Genomic DNA, 15,920 nt, shown 5'->3' on the forward strand with positions numbered 1-15,920 from the left:
GGTTAGTTAGGGTTAGTTAGGGTTAGTTAGGGTTAGGGTTAGCTCCGGGGGTGCAGGGGGCCGGTGAGAGGCCCCCGCATGTGAATGTGAATCGTTAATATTGACATATGTCAACCATATGCCGACCATATGTCTTGTAATTACGGTAATTACACGGGTGACTTTCGATACCTTCGGCTTAAAGAAAGTGGAGTATGCACGGACCAGTCTAATGCCCCTAATCACCATGCCCAGCTTCCACAGCGGGAACCGTCCACTGAAGCCACTGTATGCAGCCCTCCCGAACGGGATTGTGTCAGCTTTGGAGTCGGCGCGTGCCCTCCACCCACTCTGCCCGCCGCGGCGTCATCATTGATGCATCTTGACTTTTCTTTCCTCGAGCGGGAGAGACCAAACTTTGTCGTTGTCAACATCACGACCTGCTTCAACTTTTTTCTTCATTTCTGTGTTTCATTTTCTTCTTTTTCTTCTTCTTCTTCTTCTGGCTGAGGTTGCCATAATCTCATCATTAACTTGTTCACTCTTTGGTTCTTCCATCTTCAGCCCTGGCCCATTGGGGTTGTTCCTTGCAGTGCCAATCCTGACGGAGCTTATATACCTACGTCTACACTACCAGTGGCGGTACCTACATCCAACAGCCCTCCAACAGCCCTCCGTTGCATCCAGATTACGAGTCGCATTGCGACGCTGCTAGTGAGATTCTCTGCGTCGACTGTTGCAGAAACCGAGCCTTGCAGAGTGGCCTCACATTTTGCTTCAACCTCGCCTTGCGCCGAACATCTTCACTCCTCCAACCGACTTACACCGTGAACCTACCTACCTACCTTGGGTTGTCCGCCCTCCAAGCTCTCTCCAGCCAGCACAACATGTCGCTCTTTGGCAGCTCCCCTCCCAACGACGGCTCGGCCGCCCTCAACCCAGCCAAGACCGCCAACAGCAGCCGCTCGACCCTCTTCGATAACGAGGCGCCCACCACTCGCTCCGGCAGTGCGCTATTCGCCGACGATGACCACGATTCGCCCTGGGACATGCCCACCCCGCGCAAGCAGCGCAGCCGCGCCGATCTGATCCGCAACCTCCTCCCCTCGGGCGACGTTCCCGAGAGCTACATCGAGACGTTCGACGCAGTAGTCCGTACAGAGAACCGGAGCACAAATGGGCGGATCACAGCCGGGGGGGTTGCGCGGACGCTGGCAGCGGCCAAGCTTGGCGCCGATGACCAGGCGCGCATAATGGGTATCATCGCCCCTGCTTCGGCCTCCGCTACAGGCGCTGGTGGTGGGGGTGATGGTGCCCATGGTGGGGAGGCTAACAGCTCCGCTGCTGCTGCTGCTGCTGCTGTTGGCTTGGGGGACTTGGGCAGGAACGAGTTCAACGTTCTCCTGGCCCTGATTGGCCTTGTCCAAGAAGGGGAGGTCGCCAGCTTGGATGGCGTGGATGAACGTCGACGAAGTAAGTCTTTTTTGATTCTTGTTTTTGATTTTTATTTCTTTCCCTTCTGCCGACATTGTCCAATCCTGTTTTTCGGTTGTGTATCTTCTTCGGTCTACAATACGTTTCTGCCTGCAGTGCTTCGTCGCAACAAAGTGCCGGGGCGCCTTTGATTTTCCGGTTCTTCAGCCAGTTGCTGGCTGGTCATCCATCCCAACCCCGTTGCAACCCAGACGAACCTCGAATGGCGGTCATATGTCAATCCCCCGTTTGTTGATTGATTGTTCCCGCCGACTCCGTTAACCTTTTTGCTTGTCCGTCTTTTTTGTTCGTGCTCTGCTCAATAACACTGATATTGCGTTTTGCTTTTCAAAATACCCCATATTCTCCCCATCACATACATCATCTTCCTTCCGTGTTAGTGCACTGCTTCGCGCGCTCCGAAATCCGCAATCGCCTTGGTCCTAGGTCAACGCCATCGGGGGTGGGTCCGTTAGTTCTTCAGTGTCATGGCAACTAAGCTAACCTCGTTGCGTAACCGCTATCCAGATCTTCCCCAGCCCAAACTACAAGGTCTTGTCAACGAGAACGTCCAGCCCATGCTGCCGAATTTGTCTGAACTTGGTGCGAAACCTCCACAACGACCCGTCACACCACCAAAAGCCCCCACCCCGTCTCCTCCCAAGCAACAGCAGCAGCAGCAACACCAGCCGCCCACGCTGAGGAAGGTTTCAATGGAGTACCCCGAGGACCCGTGGAACGCGCCCGATCTTCACAAAGGTCATAACCATGGCCCATTAGAACACTCGACGGGACATAACGGCGCCGCCGACGTCCCTCGGTCGGTCGCGAACGACTTGAACGGCAACGACGCTGTTTCGTACAGTACGAGTCCCGAGGTGACGACCACCAGTAGCGCTTTGCCCGGTCGGACAACTTCCACTTTCACCACCAGCCAACCACCCTCGGGTCCAAGCTCAATTCACAATGTCGCCGAGTCAATTCAAGAAAGCAATGGCGCTTGGAACTACTTTCCCGGCAGCTCCTCGGGAGGAGGGTTCGGCGAGCCAGCAGACAATGCTATCACAGGTCCGTTTGGTGATAGTGGGGGACCTGGTCAGTCTGTCAGTGGTTCAGTCGGTGGTTCCAATCCCAACCGAAGCATTGGACATGTCAGGTCCGGAAGCAACGTGGAGGAGAATATCCTGGTGACGCTGATGCCGGAGAAGGAGGGTGTGTTCATGTTCCAGCACCACAACTACGAGGTCTCGAGCATAAGACGTGGCAGCAAGGTCGTCCGACGATACAGCGACTTTGTGTGGTTATTGGATTGCTTGCACAAGCGGTATCCGTTTAGGGTGCTGCCGCTGTTGCCGCCCAAGCGGGTTGCTTGTAAGTTAGAGACCATTCCGAGGGACATGGGCTACGCTAACAGAGACAGTCAATGGCAACCATTTGTCCAACGATGGAGCCTTTATCGAGAAGCGTCGCCGCGGTCTGGCTAGGTTCCTCAACGCTCTTGTGCGCCACCCGGTTCTGGGTCAGGAGCAGCTGGTGATTATGTTCTTGACAGTGCCTACGGTATGTCTACCTCACACTTTGTGGCTTCCCCGCAGCTGCTAATGATGTGCTCTCAGGAACTGTCGGTCTGGCGCAAGCAAGCAACAATCTCTGTTCAGGACGAGTTTACCGGCCGCACACTACCGCCCGGTCTCGAGGACTCGCTTCCCCCAACTTTGGAGGAGCTCTTTGCGCGCACCCGAGTCGGCGTCCGCCGCAGCGCTGAGCTCTATATCAGCACCTGCACCATCATGGACCGTCTGATCAAGCGCTCAGAAGGCGTAGCAGCCGACCACGCCAGGATGGCTGTCTCCCTGATCTCACTCACCGAGACCAGTGCCGATACCTACGCCACCGACCACAATGACGTGCCACTTCTCAACGACGGGCTGCAAGCCATGGGCCGACACTTGCGTACTGCACAGACTTTGATGGAGGATGAAGCAAAGGCGTGGGAAGAGGGTGTTTTGGAGGACTTGAAGAGGCAGCGAGATGCGCTAGTCAGTCTACGTGATATGTTTGACAGGAGAGATCGTCTCGACAAGGACAACATCCCCTTCCTGCAACGACGCATAGAGACAAATGAAGCGAAGCTGCAAGCGCTTAATGCAAAGCCAGAAGGGATGGTTAAGCCCGGGGAGAAAGAGAGGGTTGTAGAGGCGATCATTAAGGTATGTCTCTCTTTTACGTTGATCAATGCCACTCTACTAACACCGGAAGCAGGACAAGGAATCCATTGTCACACAACACAACCGCTCAGTATTTGTCAAGGAATGCATAAGAGACGAGCTTCGATTTTTCCAGAACACGCAGTATAACGTGTCGAGACTGACGCAGGATTGGGCGCAGGAGCGGGTTAAGTACTCGGAGATGCTGGCGGACAACTGGCGAAGGTTGCTAGATGATCTGGAAGGCATGCCGCTTGGGGATTAGGTGAACTCTGAGAGGCATGGGCTTGGTCGGACCATCCGGGGTGGTGGTGACGGCACTGTTCGTGGTCCAAGCAGAGGCAGCGACATGGGAAGGGGCAATACGATGAAAGTCAACAGGTCAAGCTATCGGCAATGGAGCTTCAACAGACCTGCAGGAATCGAAAACAACAGAAGTGGCACCGTCAACAACAGAGATGCCAGTCAAACAGGAAGGATTGTTTCTGCTGGTGGGGTGGTCCACTGGGCTTGACGGATATTGATGAGATTGATGACGAATTATGGACAAGGGACAGAAGGTTACAGCTTCATGACGGGGATGGCAGGTTTGGGGATACCAGTTACCAGGCATGTGCAAAGATTGAGGGGGGTACGGTATGATGGGATGAAGTTTGGTTTGGGGTTCTTCATGTGTGACTTTGTTATGTTACTCATGTTTATGGCGTTTTCATATGATTTGCTTTGTGTCAAGTTGAGCTGTATGTGTATGGTCTGTCTGTAGGGGCTTTCTGTAGGGAGTTGAAGAGAGGCATGGACAATACCAGAGATGATGACGCGGCTTATACGACCCATGTTAGTCTACTCGTTGGCTGTGATTCACTGCAGCTTCCACTCTGCCTAGAGGTACTGTACTTTGCAGAAGCTGAAGCCGATTCCGGGACATTGGTCGGCCGTCTCAATCCAGTGGTTCGTGCCAAGACCTGGGGAACACCACTGCCGCGGCGGCACTCAGACACACGAGCTGCCCTGGTGGTAGTATACCTCTACCTCTATGGTCGCAGTGACTTCCCCCGCCATGACGTTTTCTCTTCAGCCTCGCCTAGGTAGCTGGACTCATAGCGCTGAATGGCCGTGGTGGCAGTGGGTTTTCCCTGGTACGAACCTCCGCCGCGGGCCCCTCCGTCCCGCTTTCCAAGCTGTGATGCCCGTTTAGTAGTGGAGTGCCCGCCCTAAAGTCCCGTCGCTCCCCTCCGCCTTCCCGATCTTTACCTATTTTGACAAGACGCAAGAAGGGACGAATCTACCTAGGCAACGAACCTGCAAACCGAAATCCACGGCCACGGCACCTTCACAGCTTTGCTACCGAATTCGAGCTCAACCCACCCCTCGGCTCGTATCTGCGCGCAATTACAAACACGCGACCCGTCCAACAGCGAGCGCCTCAAGCTCCATCCGTCTGCCACATCACCAGACCAACAGCCGATCCCGCCTTATCAGCCTCTGCTGCCCTGCCCCGCGACGACTTTGGGCTCATAAACCGATCGAGATCAACTCACGCGTGCCCGAACAAGCGCCAGCACCAAGCTCTCTCTTTACCTTCGCAAGGGCGACATTTTGTCTCTGTCAGACAACCATCTCGTCTCTTTTCCGCTCAGCGTTCGAAAGACGGAACGAACGACGACACCCCCAACCACACAACGAACGTTGAGACAGCCAGAATGAGTAGCTCTAGGCTGCCCTCAACGGCCACCCAGAGGCAAAAGGTTGCCCAGTTTGTCGCAGTGACCAATGCGAGCAAGGAGAATGCGCAACGGGTGAGTTCAACCAAAGTCCAAGATCCCTTGCAAGGTCCAATGTCACAAGAAGGGATTAAAAGAGACCTCGGAGAGTGTCGTCCCGCTGGGACGCCATATGTCCATCAGTCCGACCGTGCGAGTGCGACTGCGAACAAGAGTGCAAGAAGCTAATATTTGGACTTGGATTACAGTACCTCCGAAATGCAAACTACAGTGTCGAACTTGCTGCGAATATGTAGGTCCCTTCTTCCGTCCTCGTCTCCTCTTGCAACTACCGACTTTACCCCATGTGCATTCGCAATGTCGCACGGCGCACCGCATACCGTGTGTGTATCCCTTCGAAATTATTAGTTGGAATATGAGGGAGGTTTTGTTTTGGGGCCGGGTCGAAGCCGGCCACGACGGTCGTTCGGGTCGGAACTCCCTACAGCTCCCTACAGCTACAAGCTGTTTACGACCAATGAATACCACAAGGGATCAACGTCCCGACACAATGTCTTATTAAAAGGGTCATGTTGTGGTCTTTTTTTCGGGTCATCGTTTTTTGTTTTTGTCAACCGTCAGCATTGGTTTCCAGCCCCCGGGTTCTTATTTTCTGAATTTGTTGGAAAACATCAACAGAAGGGAGATGAGGGAGGCGCCGAGAATGCAACCACGCAACCAATACGCATTTCCATGCACACCGTGGTTCTCCAGTGGAGCCCCCAGCTCAACCTTAATGTCATTCCCAAACGAATGAATGCGACGCCCCTTTCCCATCAAAGGCATTTATCACCACTTTTGCACCTCAAGATGCCACCACTTGGCTCTTCAGACACGAAAATCATGTTTTCGAAACTGTTTGGTTCTTGTTTCCGAAAGAGGAATGGACGCAAACCCGCAAAGTCGTCGGCTACTCCAAGCGAAGATGCGACTGAGACTGAGGGGAGCCACTCGCGATCACAATCTCACTCCCGATATCCCCAAACGGCGGACAACGTGCCTGGGTCTCTTCAGTTGCAGGATCTTCCGTCTACAAAAACTGTCCTACCGACTGGCAATGGGGAGTTGGGTCCACGCATAGATCCCAAGGGAATATCCACTTCATCCTTGGAAAATGCGCCGGAATTAGAGTCCGTGATGGCTTAAGATGCCTTGCTTATTATTTTCAAAATTTATCAGGTTGGAAACGGAAGACTAACCTTACTTCGACCACAGGTATATGAATGATCGGGAAAGGAAGCGTGGCCCAGATGATGCGTTGAATCAGTTGTTCGACCGTCTGGTCGGCGGTATGTCTCTTTGCCCCTGCCTCTCATTCCCCTCGAACTAACATCGATACAGACGAGGACCGAGCAGCAGCAGGAGCCGGAAAACCCGTCGAGGCCATCGGCGCCGAAGCCGCCCAAGCCTACATCTCCTCCATGGGCGCCAATATCGAAAACGTTGAAGCTTTTGTGGTCCTTGAGATCGTCCGCGCCGACTCCATCGGCCAAATCACTCGCCAGGGTTTCGTCGAGGGGTGGTCCTCCATCTACCTCGACCACCGCATTCCCGCAGACCCGGCCCACCACAGAAACTACGTCCGGATGTGCATCCAAAACCTGCCTCAAAATCCGGCCTACTTCAAAAAAGTCTACCAGTTCGCTTTTGGCCTGGGTAAGGAACCTGCCCAAAAGGCACTGGAGAAGGACGTTGCCTTGGTATTCTGGGATTTGTTTTTGGGCACCGAGTCTTCAGATACAGGACTAGGACCGAGGCCGTGGAAGAGCAAGAACGTGGATTGGCTGGGTGCGTGGAAGCGGTTTTTGGCGGAGAAGTGGACGAGGAGCGTCAACAAGGATATGTGGAACCAGACGCTGGCGTTTGCGGAGAAGACGATGGTGGATGAGACGCTCGGGTTCTGGAACGAAGACCAGGCGTGGCCGGGCGTGATTGACGATTTTGTGCTTTGGTGCAGGGAGCAGGGGATTGCCAAGGCGCCTGCACCGGGGGCAGCAGGAGGGGAGGGGATGGATGTTGAGGATTATTAGAAAGTTGGTCATGAGCATCCGGGGAAGGAGTGTAAAGGATGAAGTCAAGTGGGTGGATGTGGTTATACGGGGGGGAGCATATGAGGATGTTGGTGAGGACTCTTTCGCCTTGGCGCAGGGAGGATAAGAGGGGCAAAGAAGAGAAGCACTGATGGTCATGCTGTTGCCAGTTGATGCTGGGAGGGCTTTCGGGGCTCTCATGGCGGTTATCATCTTGTTGAGGTTGCTGCCATGGTGGTCAAGCGGCGCATCGAAAGATCAGAGGTTGGTTCGCAAAGAGCAAAGAATACATTTACACAGCGCATTTCCAGATACACAATACCGATAAGAGCATGCATTTACAACATGAAGGCCATTCAAAGGTGTATGAAGCGGTTGGGAATGTTTTTAGAACAAGTCTGATTTCTCATTGCTTCTAGACCACATTATAACCCTTTAGGAACTTTTAAAACAGCTTTTCTGGAGGACCATTACACCCAACAGATGTCTCTACAATCACCGAGGTGACAGCTGAAGAGTCGAGTAAACAACCTCTCTCCCACCCACCCTTGATGAAGTGTGTACACCCCTATCCGGAAGGCGGTCAACGCGGCAGAATCTCGACCTTCTTCCTGGACCCCACAAAAATTTCCAAGCAAGCGGCGGCACCCGGACGCCCACTCGCAACCAACCCGCTGCGGCACTGCGGCAATGCGGCACTGCTGACGGCAACACCCACCACACCCTACAGTACTTGCTGAGCCCGGTCACAACAGCAGCCACAGCGGTACCTACTGTGGGGCTCCGAACTTCTTATCGACGTCCAAGGTTCACTAGGTAGTACTATACGCGCTTTCGGCCGGTCGCAATCGCATCGCATCGCATCGCGAAACTAAACTTCTTTTTGCGTTCGTTTCTTTCCCCGAACCGATTGCCCGCCGCCCAGCCCAAACTACCAGACAGGATGTTGTATGAGACTATTGGTATTGTGAGTTACCCTAGGGTTGAACTACAGGAGCAGGTTAAGAGATTGGGGGTACAGAAAAGGAAAGGAAATGGAAAGGGAATGGGAGAGGAGAGAGATGGAAAGAGACAGTCTTGCTAATGATTGCACTTGTGAACAGGTCCGCCCGGGCAACATCGCCGAGGTGAAGGAGTATGTTTTTTTCCCCTTCTCTTTGTTTCCACTCGATAGTCCGTCCGACTTGAAGAAAACTCCCTCCGTCTTTCCTTTCCCTTACGAACCCGACCCGACCCGAACCGACCGATCTTTCTCTTGTCTTCTCTTCTACCACATCATCCACGACCCTACCTACCTATCACCCCGACTCCGACTCCGAACCCAACCCAACCATCCCATCCTCTACCAACCTTCCACACCTCGTCGTACTAAACAAGAACCAATAAAAAAAAAACAGACTCGTCCTAACAGCCGGCAAACTCATCCTCAACCAAGGCGGCGTCATCCGCGACATCAAGAACTGGGGCACGTTCCTGCTGCCCCGTCCCATCTCCACCAACCAGCAGCGCCATAACCGGGGCCACTACTTTGTCATGCGGTACGACGCCAGCATCGCGACGCACGAAGAAGTCCGACGCACCATGAAGGCCGACCCGCGCGTGATCCGCACGGCGAACGTGAAGTTGGGCGATGGCAAGCTGGAGACGCTGTCGAGGTTTGGGGCGATTCCTTGGAGGAGTTTAGAGGAGGCGTAAATCTGTATCTTCTGGACGGAGAGCAAAAGAGGGGGCGGGTGGGGGGGGAATGTGTACGATGGATGGACAGATGGATGGGAAATAATGAATCGAGTCGAATCGAATCGACATATATCCATCCCATCTCCTTACCGGCTTGTGTATACCAAAAGGGCCGTGATGAAGCAGACCGGACAACATATATGGACGGATGGATGGCAGGCATCTTTATACCTTCTTACCTCCGTCGACAGCAACAATAAAAACGACCGAAACACCCACCAATAACGATCTGGGCCTTCGATGAGCAATGGTACATCGTGAACGCACGACACCTGGATAGCAACATGGGATACATACATACAGACAGGCAGCATACGTATCCGAAATCTTCATTGCGAATGGGTTGCGGAACCATCCATACCCACTCAGGTTGAAGGAAGGAGGAACCTGACTCCTTTTCGACCCCGTTAATGGATCACCGTCGTCGATCAAGAAGTTCTGGCGTGAATTAGGGTGCACTCGAAACGGTCAGAGTATCATATCAGTCAAGCCAGCTAGAGAACAAACTCCCGGACCCGTCTTTGTTCATGTACGATAACGCATGTGGAATGTGATCCGCTAAAGAATACGACGCCATATTCAGATTCCTTAAAGCAAGGTAGTTCATCGGTCCCGGCTCAACAAGGATGGCTTGGGATTAAGAAACGTCAGACACGATCATATTAAAGTTACGGGTGATCTTTGAAAACTTGACGTGAGGGCTCTTCGCTCAAACTTCATCCTCGTTTCAGTTACCACACTTGTATGCTACACTACCTCCCCTTATCAAATGTAGTTGATCGATCCTCTCGAGTTCCCAGTTAAACACTATGATATCAGTCTCGCCAACACACGGCAACACACGGCAACAGAGGCATGTTCATATCACCAAGTCAACACACATCCAGAACCGGGGCTCACTAAAGTGAGATTTAATGTAAACCATCTCTATCAATTACCTTCCACTACTTTCACTCGGCTACCTAAATAATGAATCACTCCAGTCTTCCCTCTCTCTCTCTCTCTCTCTCTCTCTCTCTTCAAAACGAAAATTTTTCAAATCCAGTCTTTCCACCCACCATACCAGCAACGCCCGGAACAAGCAAGCAGTAAACTGACCACCACCACCACCACCACCATCACCAACCCCCTTGACGCTGCGTTTGTATCCTACCACTTTATCCCGGCGTTTAGACACAAAAGACCCGGTAGTGAATGCAAGGAAGAAAAAAAAGGAAACACAAAAAAACGAACAATAAGAAAAACATAAACTCCCAAACTCCATACCAACCAGCACAACCGCCTGCAGAAGAAAACCAGGAAAGTCAGGAAATGCAGTAAAACCACGATCGGCCGATCTATGGATCGAGGCCACGCAAACCAAGAGTGCCGTGAAGCAAAACATCTGGAGCAGAAGAATGAGAAAAAACAAGAAAAGCATATCCCTCCGTGGAACCTTTTTGACGCGCTTCACAACTTCCCAACTGACAATTTCTCACCAATCGCCACCACCCACCGTGTTCCTCGCGCTCATGGGCAAGCAACCATGGGTAGTTCTTTTTCCCCGAAGGATCTCAAAACCCTATTCATCCTCATGCGGCAAAACAACCGAGTCCATATCATCCCAAGCTTGTTCCACGTACGCCCTATACAGACAGCAACACCTCAAACGTCAGTAACTCATCGCATCATAAATCAGAAATCAGAAATCAGAAAATACGTACGCAGTACTCCTCACCACCCGCTTCCCCTTCTTCACCAAAAAGCTCAAAAACCTCCTCTTGGTTCTCTCCCGCTTAAACCAAGCCAACACATCCCCCCTCGACTCCTGCGCCTCCTGCGCCTCCTCCTCCTCCTCCTCATCCCCATGATGACGATGATGATGATGATGTGCAGCATCCTTCTTCACACTAATCAAAATCTTCAAACACCCACTCCCCTCAGGCGCATACACCACCTCCTCGATTTCGTCCAACCTCAGATGGAAATCAATCGGCTCCTTGTAGACGCCCCACGTCACGCGACGGCCCTTGACATCTTTAAGGACTTGGTGCTCAAAGCAGTTTTCCTCTCCGCGACCCGTCAAGTCCTCGCCGGCGCCCAGCCAATGCCAGTATTGTGTAATACCGGTGTTGGTGGTCATTTCCCGGTGACGAACTTGTAATAGCCGCCAGTCGACTTCTGTGATCTTGTCGCCCGAGTAGGAGTCGTCCGAGGTGTAGCCTTCGTAGTAGAGATCTTCGGGGGGAGCTTGGATTTTGAGGGTCACGGAGGGGGAGGGCTGGTGGTGTTTGGCTGCGGGAGGCTTAGAAATCGCATGGGTTGGATGACCCATTTCTTCTGAAGTAGAGGGTGAGGAATGGGAAGATGGGGCTCTTGTGTCGGCGGCTTGGTGGTGGTCTACGACACGAAGTTGCTCTTCTGACTGGTTGGCAGGGTCATCTGTCGAGTGAGCAGCAGCCGCCTTCCTCTTCGTCCCCTTGGCCGCCTTCTTGGGAGCTGGCCCATCCTCTCCCTTATCAGCCATCGTAGGCTTGTAGCCCCTCGGCCGACCAATATTGCCAAACCCGCTCTCGCTGCGAAGTAGCCGAAGTTTGGGGTCCGAGTAGAGGTTCTCCACCGCCTTTCCGAGGTTGAACTTATCGCCCAGCTCTTCGTGGATTTCGTGTAATCGGTGTCTAAGCCATTGTGAAGGTGAAACATCCAGCTGCTTGAACCTCTTGAGTTCCTCCAGCACCTGCACCATGCGGTACAAGTTATCATAACCTATGTAGGCTTTGTTGATGAGGTGCTTTGCCATGAGCTGATAAGGGTGGAACTCTCCCTTTGCCAGAAAGTCCAAAACCAATTTGCCCCTGTTTTGTTGACGACCAGCCAGATATTTTGTCGACGCCGCGCCGCCCTCGTTTTTCAACTTTTCGTACTTTTCCGACCACTTGGCGAGTTGGGCTTGGATCGGCTCCTCGAGCGCGACCCATTCGGGATCCCAATAAGGATGGTCGGGGCCGATCCTGACGAGGGGAACGCCGCGCATGCAAGGGGGGTCTGTAAAAACAGTCCCGTCGTCACGGAGGGCGAGGTTTGCCAGGTTGATGGGAGGAAGATCTTCTGCGTGATCGCTGTCGTTGGGCGCTGGACTGCCTTCCAGGGGCGTTGGGGCGATTGATTCGGGCTGCACACTGGACTTGCGCGTGCTCGGAAGGGACTTGCGCCCCGAGGGCAGTTTGGATCGTGCTGGCTGCTCATCTCCGTTGCTAACCACCTTCGCGGTCTTCTGGCTCGCCGATGTGCCATTCACAGCTTTAAAGCCACTGGTAACAACGGGAGCTTCTTGAGCCACCTCTCCGTTCCCGGCCTTTGGGCTGGCTTCGGCCATCTCGTGGTCTGCATGCTTAGAAGCACCACTGCATCCCTGGCGATTCCACTCGCAGTTACCGCACCGGGGGAAGCCCTCGGCGTCCAGGATGATACACTGCGGGAAGACGCCTTGGCGAGTTGTGCATGACGCGCAAGGGGTTTCTTGAACATGGCCCGTAGCTTGAATCCAACAGCTCAACCACTTGGCGCCCTTCTTGTCGCTCGGTTCGTAGATGGTTTCCAGCGTCTCGGCGGTGAAGTTCCGTCCCTGGCGAGTCTGTACGTGACGCTTAATCGGTTGCTGCTGGATATGCATAGTCAAGTGGTTTCTTAGGTTGATGGGCCGCACATGACCGACGCACGTACCCGCACCATTATAAACCTTGGGCAGTTTGTCCATGTCCACGGCCTTTCCATCCAGTCCATTCTCAGTCCTCTCCTTCTGCTGCTGTTGTTCATTGCGTAGTTGTTGCTGAAGTTCTTGTGCCCTGTCGTGCTCCTCGCTTGGTGTCCTACCGCCTTCCCTAGGCCGACTAGGCAACGCGTGCCGTTGCCGTTGTTGTGCTTCCTCTCTCAGCGGCGTCTCCCGCTGCGACGACAATCCCGAAGTCGAGCCACTCCCATTGCAAAGTTCACCACCGGCCACAGCAGCCACGCCCTGGGCCTTCTTCGCTAACATGGCCAAACCTGCCGGGTCTTGTCCTTTCTCACCCGATGCAGCCTTCCTCCTGTTCTCCTCAAACCAACTCCTCTTCAACTCATCGTCCCTCTCCCTCTCCTCTCGAATCGTCTCACACCTCCTCTTCTGATCCTTCTCCTTGGTCTTCCTCTGCGCCTCGATCTCCGTCCATTGCTGGTCAATAGCTTTGAGTTGCTCCAGCAGCTTGACCCGCTCTTGACCGAGCTTTAGCTGGCGATCAGCTAGTTCACGTTCCTCTCGGGCAAAGGCCTCGCGCAGCTCGGCGTCTTCGCGTTCGCGGTTGGCGGCAGTGGAGGCCCAGTACTTGGCCATGATCTGGTCCCAGGTTGTGGCGTCGAGGTTCATCTGGGTTTCTTCTTCTTCTTGTTGTGGGCCATCGGCACCATTGGTGACAATACGTGTGGAGCTGTTGGCGCCGGTTCCATTGATGTTGGGGTTGCTGGATGCCATGGTGCCGGCTCTAGCGGGAAGGGCTAACGGTGGCATGTCGCTTCCCTTTCCACTTGCGGGTTTGGTATACAGTCAATATATGTAATGGGGTGGTGAGGTCCGATCTAGTATTATGTCTTGCTAAGAAGAATGCGCCGGGTGTCCTACTTGGCCGGTGTCTTGCGGTCGAAGCTGGAGAGGACTAAGAATATTGAGTTAATAAAAATGCACATGAGGCCTGCACAGTAAGATTGGGTGAGTGAGAGTGGAGGCAAGGTTAGGGGAGAAAGATCAGGTAGGGCCAGACTCGGATGAAGTGGTTTTGTTACCTATACGGTGCTGCATGTGATGGCACGGCAGTGAGATCGCAATATTGCGTGGTATACTAATCTAATATTCGCCCTCATGCACTTTCTGCGCCAGTTAGAATTGCGATTGAATGCACAGGGGCAAAATCCTACTTCGGATATGGCACACTGAATAAGAATAACAAAAAAAAGCCGGAGAAGCAGGAAAAAGAAAGAAAGGAGAAAGAGGAAGAAGGTGCGTGCGAGTGGTGCGGGCGATTACGTCCCGGATGGGGCTTTATTACTCCAGGGGGGGAAACGGTGAGATCAGACGGCGGCGGCAGTATAGATAATGTAAGTAGATAGATAGGAACCTACTATGAATGCCCTGTGCACAAAGCCGAAGTGACAGGAGATTGGGTACGAGGCGAGTAAAACCCAAATGGTAAGTGATGGATGAGGGATGTTGCGGTGATACCTACTTAGGTAGTTGGAGAAAGAGATAGGGTGAAAGAACAGGTAGGTATTGGAGAAGAACGCAAAGGGCGGTCCAAGGAATCCAAGAGGAAAAAAAAAAAAGTTGATATATGACACGCAAGGACAAAAAAAAAAAAAAAAAAAAAAAAAAGGGTATTAGTAAAAAGGGTGAATGGGGATTGTAGGTCGCGCGGTACAAGTCAAAGGTACCAGACCTTGATGATTTTTTTTCCCTCCCCCATTTCCACACGTTCAGTTAGGCTGCGCATGGAATGACTTCCTATCATTACGAGAGCTCTCCCCTCTCCTCTATAGGATTGCCGACTGACTGACTGATGAGACAAGGCAGCTGCCGTGTGCGCGCATGGACATACGATAATTAGTATTGCTTATTAGGCCCTATTACACATGTGCTGGACCTGGGCGCGGACGTAGTGGGGCGTGGATTAAAGGGAATGGGATGGGCAAGAAAGAGTGGATTAGATGGTGGTTTTGAAATTCCAGGTATCCCAGTGTTTCCCTATAGTCAAGTGACCGGAGTACCGGGCGCATACGTAGACTGTGGTGTTGGTACCTACTTCCGTGTGTGCTGTCTGTCAGGCTGTCTATAGGTAGGCAGCTGGCTGCTGTAAAACGGAGTCGTCGAGTCGAGGGTTGCCCTGGGAAAAATTACCGAATTGCTTGATATTTTTAATTTGGGCGGCACTCGTCCTTGATTTGGTTGCACAAGCCCGTCCGGGCGTATAGGGGGGGGTGAGGGAGGGGCCAAGCTAAGGGAGAGACTAGTTGGGGACCTAACAGATTTCCCAAAATGGGTCAAGGTTGCACTGAATAGGGAGGGATTCTCACAATATCAATACGACTAATCATCCGTCATTGCTTCATCCGTTCGCACTGTCATCAGGTAAACGACACAACAACGAAAGGACAGATAGTCCCGACGAGCCATGACGAGTAGTGGACGCCGCAGTAGTCAAGTGCCGTGTGCGGAAAACTCGGATTTCCAGCCTTTACGCAGGGAGAAGTGACGGACCAAGAGGGAACTAAAATGCCTTTCATGACTGCGGCGACTATTCAACGGCCCGCCTGCCCACCCCAATCGATGGCATTGCATCCGACCCGAAAGGCGCAGAAAAAGAATATCAGATGCAGCACGAGCTGAGGACCAAAAGAAGGAACCGCCAACGACCAAACAACCGAACCGATATCGACCAGACAGACAAAAGGAAAGAGAGACTGGACCCAGCAATTGGATGTACATAGTAGATATATCATCGGGCGAATAAGGACCAGGGTCCCACCGCAAACGAGTGGTGAGCATGAACTAAAATGATTTCCGTGACGTATTGATCCCCTAGCCTTCATTCAGTTCACTTGTATTGTACCTATCCATCCCCACCGACAATGCTGCTCCTGCTGCTGCTCCTGCTGCTGCTGCCAAAAGTGACATGATAATAAAACGTGAAGTGAAACGGATCAATAGTGTGCTGCTTTAGATGAGTGGT

General features: G+C 52.8%; 4 protein-coding genes across 7 annotated transcripts; 3 read left to right on the forward strand and 1 right to left on the reverse strand.

The window, feature by feature from the left end:
- Window positions 1-335: 335 nt before the first annotated feature.
- On the forward strand, window positions 336-4,551 carry NCU05715 (sorting nexin mvp-1). Of its 3 annotated transcripts, none has more exons than XM_011395569.1 (5): window positions 336-1,745; window positions 1,981-2,823; window positions 2,873-3,012; window positions 3,069-3,662; window positions 3,715-4,551. In XM_011395569.1, the coding sequence occupies exons 2-5, from the start codon at window positions 2,031-2,033 to the stop codon at window positions 3,922-3,924; spliced, it is 1,737 nt and encodes a 578-aa protein (XP_011393871.1). In that variant the 5' UTR covers window positions 336-1,745; window positions 1,981-2,030; the 3' UTR covers window positions 3,925-4,551. The 3 variants fall into 3 exon arrangements, with proteins under 3 accessions (XP_011393871.1, XP_011393870.1, XP_011393872.1); XM_011395568.1 differs by having other exon boundaries at window positions 336-1,452; XM_011395570.1 differs by having other exon boundaries at window positions 1,429-1,915; window positions 3,715-4,474.
- A 178-nt stretch (window positions 4,552-4,729) lies between these two features.
- NCU05716 (hypothetical protein) lies at window positions 4,730-7,919 on the forward strand. The gene is made up of 4 exons (XM_957809.3): window positions 4,730-5,455; window positions 5,629-5,672; window positions 6,635-6,708; window positions 6,761-7,919. The coding sequence occupies exons 1-4, from the start codon at window positions 5,360-5,362 to the stop codon at window positions 7,447-7,449; spliced, it is 903 nt and encodes a 300-aa protein (XP_962902.3). The 5' UTR covers window positions 4,730-5,359; the 3' UTR covers window positions 7,450-7,919.
- Window positions 7,920-8,130: 211 nt separating this feature from the next.
- NCU05717 (37S ribosomal protein Mrp17) lies at window positions 8,131-9,843 on the forward strand. The gene is made up of 3 exons (XM_957810.2): window positions 8,131-8,416; window positions 8,553-8,584; window positions 8,847-9,843. The coding sequence occupies exons 1-3, from the start codon at window positions 8,393-8,395 to the stop codon at window positions 9,142-9,144; spliced, it is 354 nt and encodes a 117-aa protein (XP_962903.1). The 5' UTR covers window positions 8,131-8,392; the 3' UTR covers window positions 9,145-9,843.
- Window positions 9,844-10,107: 264 nt separating this feature from the next.
- Window positions 10,108-14,738, reverse strand: NCU05718. 2 transcript variants are annotated; one of them, XM_011395572.1, is made up of 4 exons: window positions 14,631-14,738; window positions 13,981-14,065; window positions 10,890-13,853; window positions 10,108-10,811 (listed from the first exon to the last, which is right to left on the reverse strand). In XM_011395572.1, the coding sequence occupies exons 3-4, from the start codon at window positions 13,706-13,708 to the stop codon at window positions 10,748-10,750; spliced, it is 2,883 nt and encodes a 960-aa protein (XP_011393874.1). In that variant the 5' UTR covers window positions 13,709-13,853; window positions 13,981-14,065; window positions 14,631-14,738; the 3' UTR covers window positions 10,108-10,747. The 2 variants fall into 2 exon arrangements, with proteins under 2 accessions (XP_011393874.1, XP_011393873.1); XM_011395571.1 differs by lacking the exon at window positions 14,631-14,738 and having other exon boundaries at window positions 13,981-14,255.
- Window positions 14,739-15,920: the final 1,182 nt, after the last annotated feature.

The sequence above is a fragment of the Neurospora crassa genome, linkage group III, assembly GCF_000182925.2.
Source record: "Neurospora crassa OR74A linkage group III, whole genome shotgun sequence".
Taxonomy (NCBI): Eukaryota; Fungi; Ascomycota; class Sordariomycetes; order Sordariales; family Sordariaceae; genus Neurospora; species Neurospora crassa.

Excerpts from the sequence above, each read along its gene's own strand:
- NCU05715 (XM_011395568.1), top strand. The coding sequence starts at position 867 with ATGTCGCTCTTTGGCAGCTCCCCTCCCAACGACGGCTCGGCCGCCCTC. Across the intron at positions 1,453-1,980 it reads CGTGGATGAACGTCGACGAA|ATCTTCCCCAGCCCAAACTA; the intron begins GTAAGTCTTTTT and ends ACCGCTATCCAG. Across the intron at positions 3,663-3,714 it reads TTGTAGAGGCGATCATTAAG|GACAAGGAATCCATTGTCAC; the intron begins GTATGTCTCTCT and ends CACCGGAAGCAG.
- NCU05716 (XM_957809.3), top strand. The coding sequence starts at position 5,360 with ATGAGTAGCTCTAGGCTGCCCTCAACGGCCACCCAGAGGCAAAAGGTT. Across the intron at positions 5,456-5,628 it reads GCAAGGAGAATGCGCAACGG|TACCTCCGAAATGCAAACTA; the intron begins GTGAGTTCAACC and ends CTTGGATTACAG. Across the intron at positions 5,673-6,634 it reads GTCGAACTTGCTGCGAATAT|GTATATGAATGATCGGGAAA; the intron begins GTAGGTCCCTTC and ends CTTCGACCACAG.
- NCU05717 (XM_957810.2), top strand. The coding sequence starts at position 8,393 with ATGTTGTATGAGACTATTGGTATT. Across the intron at positions 8,417-8,552 it reads TGTATGAGACTATTGGTATT|GTCCGCCCGGGCAACATCGC; the intron begins GTGAGTTACCCT and ends ACTTGTGAACAG. Across the intron at positions 8,585-8,846 it reads AACATCGCCGAGGTGAAGGA|ACTCGTCCTAACAGCCGGCA; the intron begins GTATGTTTTTTT and ends AAAAAAAAACAG.
- NCU05718 (XM_011395572.1), bottom strand. The coding sequence starts at position 13,708 with ATGCCACCGTTAGCCCTTCCCGCTAGAGCCGGCACCATGGCATCCAGC. Across the intron at positions 10,812-10,889 it reads CGGGTGGTGAGGAGTACTGC|GGCGTACGTGGAACAAGCTT; the intron begins GTACGTATTTTC and ends CTGTCTGTATAG.